The following is a 25,462-nucleotide window of genomic DNA, read 5'->3' as shown; positions in this document are numbered from 1 at the left end:
ACGTATCCCAGCGGCCACCGGGAGCAGCACTAGGTCTCCGCACAGTGGTGGGACAGCGCATTACAGCCCCGCTGTATAGTGTGCGCACAGTGTGGATGTCATGTTATAGGGCAGGTTGCGGACGGGCGGTCCTGGGTGTGCGGCAGGTGAGTAGGTGCAGGGGGCTCATTCCCTGTATGCACCCAGCCGGGGGGAATATGTGCCAGGGCAAATGGGGTAATGTGTGCTGGGGTAATGTGTGCTGGTGGCATTGGGGTAATGTATGGTAGGGGTAACAGGGTAAATGTGGGAGGGGGGCAATGGGATAAAAGTGTGTGGGGGCAATGGGATAAATGTGTGCAGGGGGCAATGGTGTCAATGGGTGCTGGGGGGGTAATGAGATGGGGTCTGTGTATGGGTTATAGGTGATGGGGGTCTGTGTATGGGTAATGAGATGGGGGGCTGTGTATGGGTTATAGGTGCCGGGGGTTATGAGATGGGGGCCGTGTATGGGTTATAGGTGCTGGGGGTAATGAGATGGGGGGCTGTGTATGGGTTATAGGTGCTGGGGGTAATGAGATGGGGGGCTGTGTATGGGTTATAGGTGCTGGGGGTAATGAGATGGGGGGCTGTGTATGGGTTATAGGTGCTGGGGGTAATGAGATGGGGGGCTGTGTATGGGTTATAGGTGCTGGGGGTAATGAGATGGGGGGCTGTGTATGGGTTATAGGTGCTGGGGGTAATGAGATGGGGGGCTGTGTATGGGTTATAGGTGCTGGGGGTAATGAGATGGGGGGCTGTGTATGGGTTATAGGTGCTGGGGTAATGAGCTGGGGGCTGTGTATGGGTTATAGGTGCTGGGGTAATGAGCTGGGGGCTGTGTATGGGTTATAGGTGCTGGGGGTAATGAGATGGGGGCTGTGTATGGGTTATAGGTGCTGGGGTAATGAGCTGGGGGCTGTGTATGGGTTATAGGTGCTGGGGGTAATGAGATGGGGGCTGTGTATGGGTTATAGGTGATGGGGGCTGTGTATGGGTTATAGGTGCTGGGGGTAATGAGATGGGGGCTGTGTATGGGTTATAGGTGCTGGGGGTAATGAGATGGGGGCTGTGTATGGGTTATAGGTGCTGGGGGTAATGAGATGGGGGCTGTGTATGGGTTATAGGTGCTGGGGGTAATGAGATGGGGGGCTGTGTATGGGTTATAGGTGCTGGGGGTAATGAGATGGGGGGCTGTGTATGGGTTATAGGTGCTGGGGGTAATGAGATGGGGGGCTGTGTGTGGGTTATACTGAGCGATTTTATATATTTCACAAAGATTGATCTTTGATCTTCCTGCATGCATGGAGGATTATAGACCAAGCTTAACTATCGGCGGGAACGGCCATTATGAACGATACAAGGAACGATTGGTCGTTCTGATCTATTGGGATCACCCACATCGTGCCTCAAATCGTAGGCAGCTTGGCACACAGGAAGTGTGATGTGCGTATGGAAAACGACTCCCCCTGTGGCCGCAGACTAGTGTCTGTTAAGTTACAGAATCTGTCACATACGCCTTTGATTTATTCCCCTTACGTATGGACAATGTACTCCGCAGTGTTGTACATGTACTGAACATCATCCAGCTGCGTTGGAGCTTACACTCTAATGTCGCTGCGGCAGAGGCACATGCCGCCATATGCGATCTCTAGTCAAAATACTTCACAGGGTTTATTTTTAATTGAAACTAACCAAAGTGGCCATTGTTCCAGCCCCTGCCTGTGTTATCGAGGCTGAAGGTCGCATTCTTCATATACTGTATCTGGAAGAACAGATGTCATCTGCAGGGTGCAGGTCTCACCATGTCTTCCCAAATCACAGCCTCATTACATAACCCCCGCAGCCCTTCTTCCTGGCCTCCCTTCAAGGTGACGTCCCTGCGCTCTGCACTGTGCAGGAACTGTCTCCAATAGACGGTACGCGCAGGATTTCTCTGATCTCCCATGTACAGTACATGCAGGATTTCTCTGATCCCCCGTGGACGGTACGCGCGGGATTTCTCTGATCTCCCGTGTACGGTACGCGCAGGATTTCTCTGATCTCCCATGTACAGTACATGCAGGATTTCTCTGATCCCCCGTGGACGGTACGCGCGGGATTTCTCTGATCTCCCGTGGACGGTACGCGCGGGATTTCTCTGATCTCCCGTGGACGGTACGCGCGGGATTTCTCTGATCTCCCGTGGACGGTACGCGCGGGATTTCTCTGATCTCCCGTGGACGGTACGCGCGGGATTTCTCTGATCTCCCGTGTACGGTACGCGCGGGATTTCTCTGATCTCCCGTGTACGGTACGCGCGGGATTTCTCTGATCTCCCGTGTACGGTACACGCGGGATTTCTCTGATCTCCCGTGTACGGTACACGCGGGATTTCTCTGATCTCCCGTGTACGGTACACGCGGGATTTCTCTGATCTCCCGTGTACGGTACACGCGGGATTTCTCTGATCTCCCGTGTACGGTACACGCGGGATTTCTCTGATCTCCCGTGTACGGTACACGCGGGATTTCTCTGATCTCCCGTGTACGGTACACGCGGGATTTCTCTGATCTCCCGTGTACGGTACGCGCGGGATTTCTCTGATCTCCCGTGTACGGTACGCGCGGGATTTCTCTGATCTCCCGTGTACGGTACGCGCGGGATTTCTCTGATCTCCCGTGTACGGTACGCGCGGGATTTCTCTGATCTCCCGTGTACGGTACGCGCGGGATTTCTCTGATCTCCCGTGTACGGTACGCGCGGGATTTCTCTGATCTCCCGTGTACGGTACGCGCGGGATTTCTCTGATCTCCCGTGTACGGTACGCGCGGGATTTCTCTGATCTCCCGTGTACGGTACGCGCGGGATTTCTCTGATCTCCCGTGTACGGTACGCGCGGGATTTCTCTGATCTCCCGTGTACGGTACGCGCGGGATTTCTCTGATCTCCCGTGTACGGTACGCGCGGGATTTCTCTGATCTCCCGTGTACGGTACGCGCGGGATTTCTCTGATCTCCCGTGTACGGTACGCGCGGGATTTCTCTGATCTCCCGTGTACGGTACGCGCGGGAATTCTCTGATCTCCCGTGTACGGTACGCGCGGGAATTCTCTGATCTCCCGTGTACGGTACGCGCGGGATCTCTCTGATATCCCGTGTACGGTACGCGCGGGATCTCTCTGATATCCCGTGTACGGTACGCGCGGGATTTCTCTGATATCCCGTGTACGGTACGCGCGGGATTTCTCTGATATCCCGTGGACGGTACGCGCGGCATTTCTCTGATCTCCCGTGGACGGTACGCGCGGCATTTCTCTGATCTCCCGTGGACGGTACGCGCGGCATTTCTCTGATATCCCGTGGACGGTACGCGCGGCATTTTTCTGATATCCCGTGGACGGTACGCGCGGGATTTCTCTGATCTCCCGTGGACGGTACGCGCGGCATTTCTCTGATCTCCCGTGGACGGTACGCCCGGGATTTCTCTGATCTCCCGTGGACGGTACACGCGGGATTTCTCTTTAAAAAAGACACCTAAGTCTCAGTACTGTTAAATCTATAACCCATCAATGAAAGTGACACAACGCGTTCCTACACTAGGCCCCACCGGCCCCTTAGTACCCAGCATCTCAAAACTTGTTCCATAGAACCACATGTAACCTAAAAACCTCTCCACGTTCCTTAAAATATCCCTCAGCCTCCCACCCACTTTTTGAATAAAAGCTTGGACACTAGTGAAATGCATTTGTTCATAAGGGAAAAGCATTTCATTATTTAGGTATGGGGGGTTTACCAAAGCATGTGGGGTGGGATGTACTAAGCATGAAAATGAGGGCAGTATGAACCCCTCCCCCGGAGTAAGAAGGGGCCTCGTCTGCTCAGTCACAAATCCTGTCAGTGGAGTCTCTCTGGGGTATAGTGTAAACTTACTAACACCCCCTCGGGATCCGGGATCTGCCATGAGAAAGGGCCACTGGAAAAATTCCTGGGTTGAGCAACCCTGGTCACAACAAGGATTGAACAAGGCCTGGGTTGAGATGTGAACGGGTAATATTGGTCGAGCGATCCAGGTCACATTGACGCTATGGAGGAGGCAGAGCATTGGGGACATTGTCAGCTCTGGGTGCTGCCTCCCCTGCTGCCCGGTCTGATGTCAGCGACCCGGCAATATGCCAGAATGCTGTGGGGGGGAGAAAAGCTGGTACTCTTTACCTAGCACGGCGGCGCGATTTCCCATAGGGAACAATGTTAAAAGTGTGATTGGACGCGATTTTTCTGTTCAATGCCTCAATGCCCGCGATTTTTCCATAGGAAACAATGTTAAATGGGCCACAGAGCCCTAATAGTCCCCCTGAAGTGTGAAATGGCCCCCACAATTGTTAACGCCACCCCACGATCAACGTGAACCCGAAGCGTGGCGAGCGCAGCGGTACGCGTCCTCCGACCTTTTCATACCCCCACTATCCACGTCGGCGTGGAGTTGAGAATAGAATAGTGTGGCGAGGGGACGCGGATACCTTCACAGGTAAACGCGGGCTTCACAGGTATCCGCGTCCCCTCGCTGCGCTCGCCACACTTCGGGCTTTAACATTGTTTCCTATGGAAAAATCGCGGGCATTGAGGCATTGAACAGTAAAATCGCGTCCAATCACACTTTTAACATTGATCCCTATGGGAAATCGCGGGCATCGCGTCACACCCGATTTTTTAGTGCATGCGATGGCCGCGATGCCCGCGATTTTTTACCCCCGATGACCGCGATGGACATCGTGGGCACCGTGCTAGGTAAAGAGTACCGAAAAGCTTTCAAATGCCGTGTTGCTCCTGGGAAGGACCCATGTACAAATCCCAGGTATGACCCAGCATTTGCGGTCTGAAAGGATATAAAACTTCTAAAAATGTTAGTTTGTCCATAGCAACCAACCTTGCAGCCTAGAAAATGATAAACAGAATTTGGTTTCTATGGGCAAGTACGTGTAATCAGTGGCAAAATGCAAAGTCATTGGTTGTATGTAAATCTTTCCTTTGCATTGTCGGGGCGATGGGCCGTGTTGCCGGGGTGATAGTCCGTGTTGCCAGGGCGATGGGCCTCTATCACTGGTGGATTGGGTACATCGGGTGGCTGGGTCAGAAGTCCATGTAATCAGTGGCAAAATGCAAAGTCATTGGTTATATGTAAATCTTTCCTTTGCATTGCCGTTAGCCTGGACTGTTATCTGGGCGCGGGCTGACGGTGAGGAAGTCGGCAGCGTGTCCCAGTCACTTTTAATCAAATCCTCTTTTTTTTCCTTCTTCTTTTTGTTGGTCTGTGTAGGTGTGCGATGTTCTGCAGGTCTGCACAAGACGTTCTCTGACACCGCAGTACGATACATGTCTGTGCATGACCCTGGTACAAGGATTCTACCTCCCAGCAGCGAGAGCTTTACAGCGTGCACAATCCGGGCTGCTCTGAAGAGCTTGCACTCTAAGTAAGTACTATGTTAATTTGTACATTCGGGGACATATCCCCCTGTATATTCTAAAGCCGAGCCTGTATCCTTCTACCACCTCTCAGGGTTGCAGTGCCACAATGTCGCCCCCTTACCATGGGGCCTTATTCAGAGGCGCGAGTGGTTCCGACGTCAGTGTAGTTGAAGTCTGCACACGCGTTATCGGACAGAGGCTCAGATGGGGTCATACATGGGTCAGCAATGCACGGGGGGATCCTGGAGGGTGACCTGAAATCAATGCTTTTGGGGCGTGTCTGTAACAGCGAGGGCGTTCCCAGATGCACAGGTGCTAAAAGTGGGTGACTCAGAGGTGGGTATCTACACCAGGGGAAGGCTTACGCTAGCATTTGTGTATTATCGCCACGGCGACAGCAGCGCCCCCACGCCGAGTCAGGCCCATTATGTAATTGCACTGACTGTGTGTGATATAGGGGCTTGGACTGCACAACCTAATTACAAACATAAGAGCTGCTATCATGCTGAGACTTGTAGTTCCACAAAAAAGAAAATGAAGATGCGCTGCTAATCAGACTAAATAAAACTCTGTAATCTAACATAGAGCAAACATGAGGTGCTCCGCTAACGTGACCAGACCTGGGGGAACCTTCAGGTTCAATTCCAGGGTACGGGGCCCCCAAGTCAGCCCAGGCCAACCGCCCCAAGGTCACACTAATGAGGGTAAAGCGTATCATATATGACACTATACCCAACTATGTGACACTTTCACATTACTACCGGTCACCTATGTAACACACAGCTCCCTATGTCTCTGACACTTCCCCGCGCCTCCCTCCTGTGTGTACCGGGCTCCTGTTGTTGGGCGGTGATATACTACCGGTCACCTATGTAACACACAGCTCCCTATGTCTCTGACACTTCCCCGCGCCTCCCTCCTGTGTGTACCGGGCTCCTGTTGTTGGGCGGTGATATACTACCTGTTACCTATGTAACACACAGCTCCCTATGTCTCTGACCCTTCCCCGCGCCTCCCCCCTGTGTGTACCGGGCTCCCGGTGTTGGGCGGTGATATACTACCTGTTACCTATGTAACACACAGCTCCCTATGTCTCTGACCCTTCCCCGCGCCTCCTCCCTGTGTGTACCGGGCTCCCGGTGTTGGGCGGTGATATACTACCTGTCACCTATGTAACACACAGTTCCCTATGTCTCTGACACTTCCCCGCGCCTCCCCTCCTGTGTGTACCGGGCTCCCGGTGTTGGGCGGTGATATACTACCTGTTACCTATGTAACACACAGCTCCCTATGTCTCTGACACTTCCCCGCACCTCCTCCCTGTGTGTACCGGGCTCCCGGTGTTGGGCGGTGATATACTACCTGTCACCTATGTAACACACAGCTCCCTATGTCTCTGACACTTCCCCCGCCACCCCCCTGTGTGTACCGGGCTCCCGGTGTTGGGCGGTGATATACTACCTGTCACCTATGTAACACACAGCTCCCTATGTCTCTGACACTTCCCCGCGCCTCCCTCCTGTGTGTACCGGGCTCCCGGTGTTGGGCGGTGATATACTACCTGTCACCTATGTAACACACAGCTCCCTATGTCTCAGACACTTCCCCGCGCCTCCCCCCTGTGTGTACCGGGCTCCCGGTGTTGGGCGGTGATATACTACCTGTCACCTATGTAACACACAGCTCCCTATGTCTCTGACACTTCCCCGCGCCTCCCCCCTGTGTGTACCGGGCTCCCGGTGTTGGGCGGTGATATACTACCTGTCACCTATGTAACACACAGCTCCCTATGTCTCTGACACTTCCCCGCGCCTCCCCCCTGTGTGTACCGGGCTCCCGGTGTTGGGCGGTGATATACTACCTTTCACCTATGTAACACACAGCTCCCTATGTCTCTGACACTTCCCCGCGCCTCCCCTCTGTGTGTACCGGGCTCCCGGTGTTGGGTGGTGATATACTACCTGTCACCTATGTAACACACAGCTCCCTATGTCTCTGACACTTCACCGCGCAGCCCCTCCCTGTGTGTACCGGGCTCCCGGTGTTGGGCGGTGATATACTACCTGTCACCTATGTAACACACAGCTCCCTATGTCTCTGACACTTCCCCGCGCCTCCTCCCTGTGTGTACCGGGCTCCCGGTGTTGGGCGGTGATATACTACCTGTCACCTATGTAACACACAGCTCCCTATGTCTCTGACACTTCCCCGCGCCTCCCCCCTGTGTGTACCGGGCTCCCGGTGTTGGGCGGTGATATACTACCTGTCACCTATGTAACACACAGCTCCCTATGTCTCTGACACTTCCCCGCGCCTCCTCCCTGTGTGTACCGGGCTCCCGGTGTTGGGCGGTGATATACTACCTGTCACCTATGTAACACACAGCTCCCTATGTCTCTGACACTCCCCCCCCCCCCCCCCTGTGTGTACCGGGCTTCCGGTGTTTAGGCAGTGATGCATTGTATCAGAATGTGACAGAACAGGATCCTGCTATCTGAGCCCTGAGAGGTGAAACATGAATCAGGGAGACGTCCCCCCTCCTCTCCTGCCCCCTCCCCTCCTGCGGATACATTACAGTGTGTGTATAGTGTTACCTGCCGAGCCGGCTCTGATGCTGGTGTTACTGACGGGTGTAGTATGATTTATGCAGGTGTGACTCTGTATACACCTAGTCAGTGTGTGGGGATGCACGTAGCTTGGACTCTCCGCCCCATCCTTAGCACTTCTGTATGACCCAGGAAAGGGGACAGGGGGTGTGTATAATGCCCCCTCTTATTCTTATCATATTATAACCCACAGTCAGATTAAGGTCCTACGGGGTACAGTGATGGCTAACCTTGACACTCCAGATGTTGTTGAACTACACATCCCAGCATGCCCTGCTACAGTTTTGCTATTTGGACATGCTAAAACTGATGCAGGGCATGCTGGGATGTGTAGTTCAACAACAGCTGGCGTGCCAAGGTTAGCCATCACTGGTATAGGCAAATATATATTGTTTCCTGTACTTGCCCACAAAAACCGCTGGGTGAATGGAGGCGTGGCTAAGACCTGCACAGAGTGGGGGGAGAGCGTGGGGTTACCAGCAGGCTGGGGACAGGACACAATAACCCAGTCTCCCAGATGTTTGCATGAAGAGAGGAATGTATGGGGTAATGTCGCTATTTATATCGGGGTCCTCTGTCCGCATATAACAATCTGACGCTGCTGAGTTATTACCCCTGACGGGCGCTGCCCAAAAATGATCTCAAATTAAACTTTCAAACATCAAAAAAAGTTCAGAATTGTTAGATATGAAATAACCCCCCCCCCCCCCCCCCCCACTCCCCCCCTAAGGATATCGCATTTATTAAGAAGTATTATGACAGCCAGATAACAGTGTGTGCGATATCTCCCCGTGTACCCTGGCACCGCGCCTGTGTTATCTGGGCACAGCCCAATTTATACCCACAGAGTAGCGTTCAAGGTGCAGGTAGGCCTCTTGTTAAGGGGGAGATGTATCAAACATTGGTACCGAATCTCTCTCCAATCAGCTTCTAGCTTCCATGTCACAGACTTTGTTCAAAAAATGACAGGAGCGGATTGGCTGGGACTGGGTTAAGGTTTGTACTATGATCAGAAATACCATATATTGGGGTTCAGCAGTAGTGCGGAGAACAGCGAGGGTATATTAGCAATGTGTATCTGTCTACATGATTGCATGTGCGTCCCCTTATTTATACTGTATGTAGGGTGACAGGTGCGCAACACCCCCATATTTATACTGTATGTAGGGGGACAGGTGCATGGCACCCCCTTATTTATACTGTATGTAGGGGGACAGGTGCACGGCACCCCCCTTATTTATACTGTATGTAGGGGGACAGGTGCATGGCACCCCCTTACTTATACTGTGTGTAGGGGGACAGGCGCACGGCACCCCCCATATTTATACTGTATGTAGGGGGACAGGTGCATGGCACCCCCTTATTTATACTGTATGTAGGGGGACAGGTGCACGGCACCCCCCTTATTTATACTGTATGTAGGGGACAGGTGCATGGCACCCCCCTTATTTATACTGTATGTAGGGGGACAGGTGCATGGCACCCCCTTATTTATACTGTATGTAGGGGGACAGGTGCATGGCACCCCCTTATTTATACTGTATGTAGGGTGACAGGTGCGCAACACCCCCATATTTATACTGTATGTAGGGGGACAGGTGCATGGCACCCCCTTATTTATACTGTATGTAGGGGGACAGGTGCACGGCACCCCCCTTATTTATACTGTATGTAGGGGGACAGGTGCATGGCACCCCCTTACTTATACTGTGTGTAGGGGGACAGGCGCACGGCACCCCCCATATTTATACTGTATGTAGGGGGACAGGTGCATGGCACCCCCTTATTTATACTGTATGTAGGGGGACAGGTGCACGGCACCCCCCTTATTTATACTGTATGTAGGGGACAGGTGCATGGCACCCCCCTTATTTATACTGTATGTAGGGGGACAGGTGCATGGCACCCCCTTATTTATACTGTATGTAGGGGGACAGGTGCATGGCACCCCCTTATTTATACTGTATGTAGGGGGACAGGTGCATGGCACCCCCCTTATTTATACTGTATGTAGGGGGACAGGTGCATGGCACCCCCTTATTTATACTGTATGTAGGGGGACAGGTGCACGGCACCCCCCTTATTTATACTGTATGTAGGGGGACAGGTGCACGGCACCCCCCTTATTTATACTGTATGTAGGGGACAGGTGCACGGCACCCCCCTTATTTATACTGTATGTAGGGGACAGGTGCACGGCACCCCCCTTATTTATACTGTATGTAGGGGGACAGGTGCATGGCACCCCCTTATTTATACTGTATGTAGGGGGACAGGTGCACGGCACCCCCCTTATTTATACTGTATGTAGGGGACAGGTGCACGGCACCCCCCTTATTTATACTGTATGTAGGGGGACAGGTGCACGGCACCCCCCTTATTTATACTGTATGTAGGGGGACAGGTGCATGGCGTCCCCTTATTTATACTGAATGTAGGGGGGACAGGTGCATGGCGTCCCCTTATTTATACTGTGTGTAGGGGGACAGGTGCATGGCGTCCCCTTATTTATACTGTATGTAGGGGGGACAGGTGCATGGCGTCCCCTTATTTATACTGTGTGTGGGGGGACAGGTGCACGGCACCCCCCTTATTTATACTGTGTGTAGGGGGGACAGGTGCATGGCACCCCCTTATTTATACTGTGTGTGAGGGGACAGGCGCACGGCACCCCCCCTTATTTATACTGTATGTAGGGGGGACAGGCGCACGGCACCCCCCTTACTTATACTGTATGTAGTGGGACAGGTGCATGGCGTCCCCTTATTTATACTGTATGTAGGGGGACAGGTGCATGGCACCCCCTTATTTATACTGTGTGTAGGGGGACAGGCGCACAACACCCCCCTTATTTATACTGTATGTAGGGGGGACAGGCGCACGGCACCCCCCTTATTTATACTGTATGTAGGGGGACAGGTGCACGGCACCCCCCTTATTTATACTGTATGTAGGGGACAGGTGCACGGCACCCCCCTTATTTATACTGTATGTAGGGGGACAGGTGCATGGCGTCCCCTTATTTATACTGTATGTAGGGGGACAGGTGCATGGCGTCCCCTTATTTATACTGTATGTAGGGGGACAGGTGCATGGCGTCCCCTTATTTATACTGTGTGTGAGGGGACAGGCGCACGGCACCCCCCCTTATTTATACTGTGTGTGGGGGGACAGGCGCACGGCACCCCCTTACTTATACTGTGTGTGGGGGGACAGGCGCACGGCACCCCCCTTACTTATACTGTGTGTGGGGGGACAGGCGCACGGCACCCCCCTTACTTATACTGTATGTAGGGGGGACAGGCGCACGGCCAGGGGCAAACGCTGGATTTTCAGAAGGGGGTTTCCAGAGGTTCAGAGCAAAGCACAGAGATGGACACTTAGGTGACCCAGTATGTGCATGGTCAGTTAAAGTATTATAGATAGACCAAATGTATAAAAATAATAATAAAAAAAAATATATATATATATATATATATATATATATATATATATATATATATATATATATATATATATATATATATATATATATATATATATATATATATATATATATATATATATATATATATATATATATATATATACACACAATTGTGGTATGGCGCCTAAATTGTGTTAGTTTAAAGTCCATAAATGGTGTTTATCCAAATTGACAATCGGATAAACACCATTTATGGACTTTAAACTAACACAATTTAGGCGCCATACCACAATTGTGTGTTTAGATTGTTGTATTTGTCCCCTAACCCTCTAGGGACACTGTGGTAAGGCTGCCAATAGTCTAATTCTTTCTGTATCTAGCGCGATTGGATTATTGGTCTGTATATATATATATATATATATATATATATATATATATATATATATATAACACGCACGGGCATAGCAATGTATTGGGGCCCCTACTGATCCTGTAGGGGTGGGGGAAGCTTGATGTCCCGCGGGTGGTAGGGGGTATTACAGTATATCAACCACTCAGCATGTAGGGCCTGGATCAGTAATTTCCACTAATTACCCCTTTACTGCACAGATGGTGGGAGATGGGGTGGGAGAAGGGGGCATTGGGCTGAATGAAGGGGTCCTGATACATAACTCCCAGGGTGGTAGAGGATGTTTAATACGCAGAGGAGGGGTGTATAATGGAGTGGGCTTATTATTCATAATTTTCTGGTGGGAGGACAGCTTGCTTGACTGAGGATATCTCCAGTTACCGTAAATAGATTTCTTAGATTTCTAGAGAATTCCACCTACCAAATGGTGCTGGGGACTAGGGGATCAGAGTTCAGGAGGCAGAGCAATCCGCCAACGAGTATATAAAACTACATACCAGGTGTGTGGAGCTGGAGCAGTAACCAGCTGCTGGAAGGCTGATATCTCTGGTTCTGGGAAAAGTAGAGACAAGCTGCTAGTGTCCATTAAAGGGGGAGAGTCCCAGATTTTGGAATATACCCTCAGAAAAACTCTAAGTCAGACAGAACCTGAAATATCTGACTGGGAAGGGGACCACTGGTTTGAAGTCAGATATCCGATTTTTAAAATTCTTGTACCCATGGAAAGAGGGGACCCTCAGCTTTCAGCATAGGGACCTTAGACTCCTGGAGGGGTTTCTGGGTACTCAGAAACCCCCCCCCTGCGTGCGCTACTGACGGCACCCCCCTTACTTATACTGTATGTAGGGGGGACAGGCGCACGGCACCCCCCTTACTTATACTGTATGTCAGGGGACAGGTTCCCCTTTATACTTTATGCCGATGACATCAGGGGTCTGCAGCGCCACCTAGTGACCAGTGATAATTGGATGAATCCTGTTAAATGTCTTTATTCTTTGCTGTTTCTATTTGAGAATAAGTTTGAGTGGCAGCTGAGCGGCTACATGGAAATCTGCCTCTTAAGATACCGCCGGAGGCTGTTTATCGCTGCAGAAAGCTGTCACGGCTATGTGTATATATAGATCTGTATAGCTATATGGGTGTGTATGGCAGGCAGGGAGGAAGTGCTTCTGCGTAATGATAGCAGCCACCTCATCTGATTATATACAATGTTTACTTGTCACGTTCCGCGCTGCAGACTCTGCCGGAACCACGTAAATATTTATGGTAAAATGCTGCTTCATCCTGCGTCGCTGTGGGGGCCGCGGAATGTCCCTGCAGCCCCCTGACTGCATATCCCTCTGTCACAGGGTCTGACGGGACAGAACAGACATGGAGGAAGCCTGGACAGAGAAGCTGGGCGGCTGCGGCGCTACCTGGGCGCTTATTGCTGGGCTCCTGGGTCTGCTGTACTGGTGAGTACCCCACGTCCAGTCCTATAATGTATTGTCTGATGGTGGACGTGTTTCCCCGAAGTCTCCAATCTGTAATGTGGTCATTTGTTGCAATATGCCGAGTTGTGTTACTAGCCGCATGGTTTACAGGTGGAGTGTTACGCAGTGGAAAAGGTCGCAGGTGGAGCGACTTAGCATCAAACTCTCTACAGAAAACTTTGTATAAAACACATGCAGATGTTTTCCAGAGAAGATTTTGTCGTTAAATAATATTACAGCTGCGTCCCCACCATCTGCACATGTCATAGGACACGCGTGTGTGATCTCCACATGCATCCAGCTCTTAAGTGTTGGAATGGGAAATCCCCTCCTATACAGTGTCGGCATCAGTGTAGTTTAGTGGTGCACGTCGGCTCTGCACCGCCTCGTACAGCCGCTGGTTCTAAGCTGAGCCAACAGAATGTGACACATTGTAGGGAGAAGAACTGAGGGGCAGATGTATGATCAGTGATAAGGGAGGAGAAGTGATAAAGTGCCTGGGACTTTATCACCGGCCAATCAGATCCAGGCTGAGTTTAAAAAAGGGACAGTCAGGAGCTGATTGGCCAGTGATAAAGTACAGTACCGGGCAATTTATCACTTCTCCTCCCTTATCCCTGCTTCATACATCTGCCCCTGAAAGTGGAGGTGCGTTACAGTAGTAGCAGCCATATTCACATTATATGCACTTGGCGGATACAACATTAAAGGCAAATTAACTCCATATTATTATATAACGAAACAGTAAATGAAATTTATAGATTACAGACTTGTCACGTTGACACCAGTGACTGATAGGTTACCCCTATATTCAGGGGTGTAACTAGATATTCGTGGGCCCCATAGCAAAAGTTTGTAAGGGCCCCCTATTTAGCAACTGATGGTGATAAATGTATGTAAAACATATTACATAGACAGGAAATATGGGCCCCCTTCAGCTCTGGGCCCCATAGCAGCTGCACCCCTTGCACCTATGGTAGTTACGCCTTTGCCTATATTTTGCGCTCTCCAAGTTTATAGAGTTCCTTACTTGGATCCTGTTGAACGTAAAGGCATTCAAGTTCATTGAGGCGCAGAGGCAAGCGTCTGTTGTCCGCATATTGATGGTTTGTGAGCTGTGAGTGCGGTCCCAGTGAGATTTAAGTTGCAGATGGATTGACAGGAAGCCAGCGTTGGAGGTGGGAACAGGGAGTGGTCGGGCGATCGCTGTCTCGTCTTGGCAGATCGGACGGTGGTTTCTCAGCCTGCATATATATTACAATCACAAGTGCGTCCCGGGAGATCTGATCAGGCTCCGGGGTGACCGGATGATTGCGATGTTTCTGCAAATGATGCCGTCGCAGTGGGTCCTGTGTCACACGGGTTAGCGTCTCCCCATATTAGCATTTAACCGCAACTTCATATGGCAATTCGTGACTCCTTACAGCCATCTGATGAGGCAATGTACCTGCTAGTGTATCTTCCAGCAGACCGCGGCTCAGATCTTACCCTTTGGCAGAACGCAGCGGTGGGGGGGGGGGGGGGCTTCTACCGCCTGACCTCACGCTGGCTGTGCCGCAGGATGACGGTGATACATTAGGACAGGCATGAACAGCGACCCTCAGTGTCTGCGTTGGAAGCAGAGTTACAGATCACCTCTGCTCCCCAGGAGACTGCTGCGAATGCAGGCGGCCGTCTCTTCTTCTCACCACACTCTGCCCCCCGTACCATTGCGATGTGAACTCCCGGTGTCCTCTCATCCCCGCTGGGTATCTGTCTCCTGTATTGATGCCGAAGCCTCTCTCGTGTTCCAGACGGACCATTCTCTAGCGTAGGAAAAAAAAACATTTTAACCTTCTGCAAACAGCATTTCAGGCCCAGAGCAGTTCTACATCTTCCCATAGATCAGAATGTATTTGTCTATAGTGCACAGGTGCCCGTGGGGCTGGCTTTCCTGTGAAACGCGTAGGGTCTGGCTCATTTTACACCGTGCCCCAAGTTTCCCTGCAAGCCTTCTGGTAGGTGAGACAAAATGAGGCTGCAAGGCAATGTCGCCCCCTAGCGGCCAAATGATCACGAATGTACAGCTACTGGAAATAAGTGCAGTAATTGTAAGGCATTTTAATGTTTGTGTGCTGTAACCTGCAGGTACTCTCTATCCGCTTTCTCCCAGCTGTGGGAAATGGGGATAAAACATCCTAAACCGCTTCCTCTAATCGGGAACGTCCTCCTCTTCCAGAAGGTGAGAATTTACATGAGACCTTGTATGTTTATGGGGGTAATAGACGTATCTGCCGGATAATTGCTCTGTCTGTGTCCTGGTTACATCCGGCAGAGCCGCCCCTTTGTGTGTTACATTGAAGTAGACAGAATTTGGGGTGGGGGTGACGCAGGGCGTATGGCTGAGGCCTAGATTCTCCCTCTGCAATGTGATGATGGTAAATTCTGCTTTTAATTCCCAGGGAGTCTGGGAAGGTACGAGGGAGATGCTGCAGACCTATGGACCAATCACAGGGTGAGAACTGATCGTCGTGTTCCGTCTCTGTCCCATACTCCAGTGACATGTTCATGTGTGATTCATTGTATGTTCAGTAGAATTAGGAGGGTCAGAAAATCGGGTCCCAGATTCTCCCTGGTACTAAACACTTAGATTGGATGCCAAGCGCAGTAAAGCCTCTGCCAGGTACCAGACGGGGGATATACACTAGCATGGGCGTATTACCACCAGAAGGGCCCATGTGTAGCTGGCAACCTTCTCCCCCAAGCTGGTTCCTCCTCCATCTTCCTAGTGATATTCAGAAAGTGGCCCCAGCACACGAGCGAGCACAGATGTCACTGGGAAGATGGCACCGCAGAGGAGGAGGGCTCTGCCTGTAGGTAAAGGTAAGTAGACTTTGTGTGCAGGGTAATATAATACATGAAAAATTGTAGTCAAAAGCTTTAAAGAATAACAACATCTTTCAGCCCCACCCAAGGGCGTAACTACCATAGGTGCAGGGAGTGCAGCTGCTATGGGGCCCAGAGCTCAAAGGGGCCTATTTTCCTGTCAAAGTTAAATATGTTACATATTTTTTTCACCATTGGATGGTACATGGGGTGCCCTTACAAATATTTGATATGGGGCCTGCAGATATCTAGTTACGCCACCCCACCTAACAAAGCCATGGCCCCCAACAAAATACAAAGAGTACTCAAGTGGTCGAAACACACTACAGGGAGCATTCTAGTGCCTGATATCCAAATCAGGGTTCATTCTAGTGGCTGGTATACAATACAGTGAGAGTTCTAGTGTCCCAAATACAATACAGTGAGCACTCTAGTGGCCGATATATAATACAGTGGCCATTCTAGTGGCTGGTAAACAATACAGGAAGCATTCTAGTGGCTGGTATGCAATACAAGGGCAATTTTAGAGCCCAATATACAATACAGGGACCATACTAGTGGCCAATATGCAATACAGGAAGCATTCTAGTGGCTGGTATGCAATATAAGGGCCATTTTAGAGCCTAATATACAATACAGGGACCATACTAGTGGCCAATATGCAATACAGGGAGCATTCTAGTTACCAGTATATGGTGCATAAACCATTGTACTGGCTGATATACAGCACATGGGCAGATGTAGTGAATATATGATACAGGGACCAGTCTATCTGCTTTTTGGAGAATGGAAGGAAACTGGAGCATCATGGAGAAACCTATGCATACCTAAGGAGGACATACAAACCCCACACAGATAGGACTTGCTAACCACTACGCCACTGTGCCATAGGGCTAGATGAAACCCTGTATATTGAGGACCAGAGGCGGAGCTGCAGCACAGTTCAAAATTCAAACAGGGAGCCACTCCCACTGCCAGTAAGTCAGTTTGGAATGGCAGTTGGTGGCAGTTGCTGTGCCGCCCCTATTTAAATTTTAAACTATGCTGGAGCCGCCCCTGTTGAGGACTGGCCTCCATTAGGCCTATGAGGGGTTGTGTTTTTAGGAGAGCGTTCTCATGCAGTATATAACGTTACCATAGCCGGTAATGACCTGAAACTCTGAGTAACACGCCTAGAATGTGCAATGTTTATGAATCGCTGATTGATACCTGGCGAGAGAACCAGGAACATTTAACCCGAAATCACTGATCCTCTACAGGGAGAACCTGACTGTTCTCTCCATGCCACTTGCAGGTATTACATGGGGAGGCGCCCGGTGGTGCTTATATCGGACCCCGAGGCCGTCAAACAGGTCCTGCAGAAGGACTTTGCGAACTTCACCAACAGGATGGTAAATGCCCCTGGATAGCGCAGGCGCTGCCGCTGCGTTGTGCTCCTATGTGGTCGGTGGTGCTGTTGCGGTGTCTGTATCTTCCCGTCCCCACCCCATGTGTCTCTCTTTCCTGCCCCCGCAGAAGATGAACCTGGCCACCAAGCCCATGAGCGACAGCCTGCTGTGTCTCCGGGACGAACAGTGGAAGCGGGTGCGCAGCGTTCTGACGCCGTCCTTCAGTGCAGCGCGCATGAAAGAGGTGACTCCATCTGCGGACGCAGGAGTAGGGTCGGAGGGAGGGTCGAGGTGTCTTCAGGATTTTATTAATTAAATATGGACGAATTAAGTTTCTGAATAATGACCTTTATTATCGTCTGCGGTTATGTGGTGCTGGCTGCGGGGGTCGCTAGCGGCATCTGTATAAAATTGGGCGCTTATCTCTCTCGTAGATGTGTCCCCTGATAAACCAGGACTGCGACGTCCTGGTCAGTAGCTTACAGCGATACGCCGACTCCGGGGAAACCTGCAACGTCCAGAGGTAATACTGCCACTTACAGCCTTGAAAAACGCTAAAGACGCCTGATAACAACGAACAATAGCTTATACTTTCATATGATATTTATATTTGCCATTTCAAAACGCCTCAAGTTCTTTTACAGTAAATATTTGTATATTACAAGGCACTTTGGGGCAGATGTGCGAACTCTCAGAGGCTTAGTACACCCCCTTTGTATTTTGCACCTGAATATACAATGTAGTGGTTATTTTCTGTTGTCAATGTCCCCCCTCCTCAGATGTTACGCCTGTTACACTATGGACATCGTGGCCAGCGTAGCGTTCGGCACAAGAGTGGACTCCCAGAAGAACCCGGACCACCCCGTTGTGCAGAACAGCAAAAAGTTTCTGGAATTGTTCACCCCCTTCAAGCCGCTGGTCCTGTTGACAAGTGAGTGTTCTTGGCGGGGACGTCATCCGGAGATGCACTCCACGTGGTCGTATGTCTGTGTTACCCCAATCTTGCTAAGCCAGGTCACTATGGCCCTTATTCTGATCTGTGCGGCCAGATCAGAATATGCGGCCAGGACCGTGCAGGCGAATCCCCGCCTTCCATACGGATCGCCACCTCCGTCCGTACGCGGATATGTGGCGGTCCGCATGAAAGTGGACGGGGATACGCCTCCTCCATCTTGGGAGCAGCCCCTGCATTCGATGGTCGCCGACCATCGAATGCAGGGCCGCACGCTCCACCAGCTCCCGCCACCCTAGACCACACGGACACTTGTCCGTATGAAATCATGTATGGGGGCGGGCAGCTGACATCCGGCGATGTCAGATGGCCGCCCCCTACACATGCGTCACGGCTTTATTACCATGCATACGCCCAGCGTTTGCATGGTAACGCCCATGAAACGCGGGGCGTATGCATAGGGTAATGAGGCTAAGTAGCCCCTCTCCGCCCCCTGTGCGGAGTCTAAAAAAAACGTACGGCGAAACCGCTTGCACATGCGCAGAGTGACCTCTGCACATGCGCAGACGAAAAACATCGGCGGTACGACCGCAAGCGGAAAACACCGCACCGATCAGAATAAGGGCCTATGTAAGGACAAAAGTACCATTCGCCATCTTGCCACAGAAGTGGTTAATCACCTACGACTCATCATTGACCCGCCATAACACAATTTTGGAACCACTTTTTCAAGTCCATAGAACTATTGGGAAAGGGGAAATTTGATAATAAAAAATAAAATGATTATAAAATCTATTTGTTGCAGTAAAATAATGAATTGAGGTTTCTGAGGTAAAAATTTTAACACGAGCATTAATAAATATTTATTTATTTTTTATTTTTGTGAGATTTTAGTTTCCACCACATTACATTTCAGTTGTTGTGGAATTTTATGTTTTAGAGACTTTTTACCTCAGAAACTTACAGTATTATGGTCAGTTCACAAAGCGGAGCTGCGGGTGTGTGGATTCTTTTTATATAGTTGTCATTGGAAGGTGATTCCATTAATATTGAGTAAAATCCTAATTATTGGTGTTTTCTGTGCATTATAGTAAGGTTTTCTTTCTATAAACCGGGTGGGCTCTCTCTGACCACTGCAATGTAATGCTGCAATTCGTGGCACTATGTTGTGGAGGGTGGGGCCATGATCCAGTTGACAGCAAATTGCATCATTAGTCCCCGCCCATTTCACTGAAGAAAGGACAGGGCTGTATAATCTCCCAGGAGTTCAGAAGGAACCCCTTCCCCAAATTTCAGAGTGTCTAATTAAAATCTTCTTTCTGTCCTTTATCTCCACAGTGGCTTTTCCGGCCATCATGATCCCAATCGCCCGCTGTCTGCCCAATAAAAACCGCGATCAGATCAACGGCTTCTTCCGCAAATTCATTAGGGATATGATCGCTCAGCGGGACCAGCAGCCCACTACAGAGGTACAGATTGGGTAGATTCCAGCAACGCGTTTCGCTCTGCAGTGCTTTACCTGTATTAAAGATCTGCACTTTGCTAATCCCGGTTAGGAATAAGGACGTTGTTTTGTGTGAAGGGTGTGCAGTAAGTTTCCAGATGTGCGGTGCATAAGTAGATGTAATCTGACTCTGAACTGTAAAAGTTCTTGTCAAATGTCAGGACACAGAACCATATAGAAGCAGAACTGCACACCGAAGAAAACGTCACGTTCACTTTATTCACAGACCCCTTATGGCCCTCAGCAGAGAGAAAATACAGGATCTTGAAGGACTTGTGAGTGGTTTGTGCATTGCACTGTGTGTGAGACAGTGTTGCTGCCACAGTTGTGGACGCCAGGGTGACCGTGGCCCAGTTAGAGAAGGAAACGGGCATTTCATTGGGATCCACCCTCTTGATACAACATAAAAAGTTTGGCTGGAGCAAGGTTTCTGCAGCTGACGAGAGCAGGAGAAGGCTCGGGTGACTTGGTCCTCGCAACATGCTGACTAGGTTTGATGATTGGTCGCTCAAACTCTGTTTGGGAGATCATCAATGGTGATGAATTCTGGATCTACGGTTTTGACCCGGAGACCAAACAGTGAGCCCAATTGGTGGTGTGCCACCACAGAAGTTTCGATGTGAGCTCAGTGTGGCCAAACAGACAGTGGCTGTTTGTGGCCAAGACTGGTCATGTAGCTACTGTACCACTCGTGCAGCAGAGCACCATCGCTCAAGACTGGTACGCCAACCCAATGCATGTAGAAGACACTGACAATGGCTATGCACTGGTCCAGCGGTGTCACCAAGTGGTTTGAGGGCCTCTAACTTTGCACAGACTCTAATGGTAAATACTTAAAAAATATTTAATGTTCACTTTGTTTGTAAATTAGAATACTTTTTGTGCATCCGAAAACTTATTGCCCACCTCTTGTAATACAAGCCAAAGAGTAGATATATTTTGTGTCTGTTGACTTTCCAAAAAATGTATTTCCTTTAAAAAAAAAAAAAAACCTGCAAAGCTTTATTTAAGCTATTTACAGTATGCTGGGCCTGGTGGTCTTCTGTCTCTCTCCACAATTCTTTTCAAACAGGACAAATGATTGTCAGTTCCCCTCCCCCGCTGATCCCTAATTCATACAAATCTAAACTTCATCGTGGGAGGGGCATTGACAACCACTTGGTTGTTTTGAGGAGAAGTAACACAATGTCCCTGGTTTGTTTCCTCTGTGCCCAGAGACGCCGTGATTTTCTGCAGCTCATGCTGGAAGCCAGGGACTCTGTCGCCCATGTGGCCGTGGATCATTTTGACATCGTGAACCAGGCTGACTTGGCGGCTCCGCAGAAAAGGTCCGCCGATGAGCCGAGCAAGAAAACCAAAACGCTCAATGAGGATGAGATATTAGGCCAGGCCTTCATCTTCCTTATCGCTGGCTATGAGACCACCTGCAGTCTCCTGACTTTTGTCACTTACCTTCTGGTCACCAACCCTGAGTGTCAGGAGACTCTTCTTAGAGAAGTGGATGAGTTTGCGGAAAAACACGTAAGTAGTTCCATTTCGTGCCATGGTTGCAATATAAATTATTACAGTTGATTAATAAGTCCTCCATTGTGGTCCACAACAGTTTCCAATGTCCTCCATGGTGGTCCACAACAGTTTCCAGTGTCCTCCATGGTGGTCCACAACAGTTTCCAGTGTCCTCCATGGTGGTCCACAACAGTTTCCAGTGTCCTCCATTGTGGTCCACAACAGTTTCTAATTTCCTCCTTTGTGGTCCACAACAGTTTCCAGTGTCCTCCATTTTGTTCAGCATCCTCTCTATAGTTTTTCTTTTTAATAATGGCTAGTGTATCTTCTGGGGTACTTATCCTAACATCTCTTAACAAGCCTTGAACCCACTCTAGAGACCTCTAGGTAGAGGTACTTGTATTTTAGCAGCCCCGCATATTGGTAGATTGGCGGTTTCACATGTAAAACCTACCTCTCTTAGAAGATGCCGGTTGTTGTTCCTGCAGGAGAGCGCAGACTACAATACGGTGCACGATCTTCCGTACATGGACATGGTGATCTCGGAGGCTCTGCGCATGTACCCTCCCGCCTTCAGGTGTGTTACAGTTCTGTTCTAGGTCTCACGTTTCTGCCATTTTTCAGGGTTTCAACTGCTACAAGAAAAGTTTTAGATTTTTTTGCCTCTCCCGATGTCTAGATTCGCCCGGGAAGCGACTCATGATTACACCGTGATGGGGTGTAAGATAAAGGCCGGCACTTTGGTGGAGATTCCGGTCGGGTGTATACAGAATGACCCCAAGTACTGGCCGGAGCCTGAGAAGTTCCGTCCGGAGAGGTAACGCAACCGCTAGACCAGCTGCACTTGGTTTATCCATCGGTCACACTGTACTACGGATGTACCGTGTGATAATGGCTGGCGATGCGGAACATTGCTGGAATAAGGTTATGATTCTAAGCGTAAGGTTCTGCGTTGCCAGCAGAAATGAGACGCAACCGCTGCACTAAAGACAAATCTTATCTCCTGTAATACCCATAAAATGTTAGGTCTTCAGTTTACCTGGTCGCTCACTAATTAGCATTTGGCTGATACCCTGTAACGTCTCGGACCGCTTTTACTACATCTAAATGTATAACTCTGTGTCACTGAAGCTTGTGGCAAACTCTGGAGGTGCTTCTGAGCTGCATTTAGCGAATGGTAGTCCTCACATGATCACAAATCATTAAAGGAAAGGATTACGGAGAAGAGGCAGTACATAATGGAACTGTACTCTGAAGACATAAACTTACTAAATCATTGTAATATTTTCCTCAATGTTTACAGCAAAAGGGGGAAAATATATATAGTTTCAAGTCACATTAATTTATTTATTTTTGACAGGTTCTCTGCTGAAGAAAAACAGAATCGCCACCCTTTCTCCTACCTTCCATTTGGGGCAGGACCCCGCAGCTGTATCGGCATGAGGCTAGCCATCTTGGAAGCTAAAATCACCTTGTTCCGGATCCTGGAGAAGTTTCGCTTTGAGAAGTGTCCCCAAACTCAGGTAACCTTTTGTTGTACTCCATTACCTACTACAGTATGTACAGTATTTACTTGTGTGTCTAGAACCCTTCATTACAGGCAACAGCACCATCTGGTGACTGACCGGTGGTATTACATCATGGCAGCCAGAACATAGCCTTTCAATAAGGCAAAACAGTCCACATCTGTGTGTGTATATGTCACAATGTACAAACCCAGGGGTAGCCAACTCGTCCTCGAGAGCTACCAATAGTTAACGTTTTCCAGGTCTCCTCACAGAATCACAAGTGACATAATTAGCTCCACCTGTGGATCTTTTAAAATGTCAGTCAGTAATGAGTGCACCTGTGACTGGAGTTGGCCATCACTGTACAAACCGATAAGTCTACATCTGACAATGCTGCTGCAACAGAAGGGTCAGATTAGTTATGGTTCTGATCTCTTCTGCAGATCCCGCTCCAGGTCACCACGGCGTCAACGCTGCGGCCTAAAGACGGAGTGCATGTGAAAATCTTATCTCGCTAACGCCTAACCCAGCCAATCGCGGCAACTCAGCATCACTACCAATGATGTGCCCACCTGGATCTGCATCAATCGCGGCAACTCAGCATCACTACCAATGATGTGCCCACCTGGATCTGCATTCTATTGGATGTATCTAAAATGCGGAATATGGCACTGCAGGTCCAGCAGCAGAAAGGGTGATAGTCGCCCCTTGGGTCAGAACTCTCGCCGTTACCGAACACGGAGCCATTAGCTTTGTGGCAGCGCTGGAGACTGTGTGCTCTACTGTAACCCTATGACCACCGCGCCAGGCTAATTACTGCGCCATCCTCTTCCCGAGCAAAGTGTCTTTCTCTAGCAGTGGATCTGCCATCGCCCTGCTAACCGTACCCCATTGCTGGCTGTCCTGTCGCTGCAGTGGGAGCTGGTGGAGGATTGGGTGCATGGCAGGGTGCTGTATATATAGCTCATCAGTGTCCTGAATGCACCACAATAATTAGGACTTAGTAATAACAGAACTGTGTGTACAGTAACTTCTGTCACGTTCTTAAAGGAAAAGGTCATGATATGAAATCGCCATCCATTAGTCTTCTATCCCAAACCTCTTGTAGCAATTTGAGGCTTTGTTAAATGGGCTATAATCCAGTGTGTCTCCCCCCCCCCCCCCCCCCCTCTTGTAGAATCTATTGAACGAATGTTATAAAATATCAAATAAAATATTCTCGTTATTTTTCTTCTTCCTTTTGCTTGTGTATGTATTGGCAGGCGCTGCAGAACCCTTGTGGCGCCTTATAATAGGAATGTTACTTTTTATATAGAGTAGAGTTTCCATTGTTTGCCTCCTGTTTTCCTCCCAGAGCTCTGCTACCACTGAGTGAGGGGAGATGATCTCATAATGCAGTGTCCTATCCTGTCATAACCCTGCTACAGTCATAGCATTCCCGTTCATTCGATTGTAAGCTCAGCAGGGCCGAGTTCCCCCTGATTTTGACATTTATTTTGTATTTACCCAGTATGTCTGTATTATGTTACACCTGTTCTCCCACAGTCATGTGCTCTGGAGCCGTGCAAATCCACAGGAGCTTCCTATAGGATGAGTCTGCTTGTGACAGCCCCTGAAAGCCATAACAAAATTGGTTGGTTGCTATGGGTTACTGCACGATGCTTTATGCACCATGTTATTCAGGGTATGGATCATAAGGTCCACCAGCATGTTGGTCGACATTAGTTTAGGTTAACGGGGTCATTAGGTCAACATGAGAGGTAGGTTGACAGGCAAAATGCCGACATGGAGTTTTTCACTTTTTTCTGTCCTGAATGTCGACATGGACACTGAAACATAATCAATGGGTGGCTCCGGATTGGCTGCGAGCTCTTAGCCAATCAGCCTTATTCATTTGAAATCTCTTGCCCGCTGCCAGCCTCTCGGTGTCTGTGCTGCCGCAGAGGGGCACATCCCATATACCCCTGATCATGTCCACACTGAACTACTGAGTAAACCTTCTGATCGTTTACTCAATCGTTCTGTGTGTGGCCATGATCAGGGGGTTCTGGATTTCAAAGGAAATAGGATAGATATCGGATTGGATCCGATATCTATCCGTGTGTGGGCACTTTTTAGTCTCCAGTACACAAGCTGACACAGCGGTGCTGCCCTATGCTACCACAAGCTGACACAGCGGTGCTGCCCTATGCTACCACAAGCTGACACAGCGGTGCTGCCCTATGCTACCACAAGCTGACACAGCGGTGCTGCCCTATGCTACCACAAGCTGACACAGCGGTGCTGCCCTAATGTTACCACAAGCTGACAGCGGTGCTGCCCTATGCTACCACAAGCTGACACAGCGGAGCTGCCCTATGCTA

At 49.8% G+C, this 25,462-nt stretch overlaps 1 protein-coding gene across 1 annotated transcript; it reads left to right on the top strand.

The window, feature by feature from the left end:
• TBXAS1 (thromboxane A synthase 1) lies at positions 1-25,120 on the top strand. The gene is made up of 15 exons (XM_083180926.1): positions 1-146; positions 5,314-5,467; positions 13,254-13,358; positions 15,504-15,597; positions 15,818-15,870; positions 17,536-17,632; positions 17,757-17,873; positions 18,064-18,152; positions 18,409-18,560; positions 19,920-20,050; positions 21,301-21,606; positions 22,080-22,168; positions 22,271-22,408; positions 22,952-23,114; positions 23,543-25,120. Exons 3-15 carry the CDS (start codon positions 13,276-13,278, stop codon positions 23,615-23,617), a joined length of 1,587 nt encoding a protein of 528 aa, XP_083037052.1. The 5' UTR covers positions 1-146; positions 5,314-5,467; positions 13,254-13,275; the 3' UTR covers positions 23,618-25,120.
• The last annotated feature ends 342 nt before the right edge of the window (positions 25,121-25,462 follow it).

The sequence above is a fragment of the Crinia signifera genome, chromosome 4, assembly GCF_055691185.1.
Source record: "Crinia signifera chromosome 4, ASM5569118v1, whole genome shotgun sequence".
NCBI lineage: Eukaryota > Metazoa > Chordata > Amphibia > Anura > Myobatrachidae > Crinia > Crinia signifera.
Note: the sequence above shows the minus strand (reverse complement) of the source record. Positions and strands in the feature narration are given on the sequence as shown.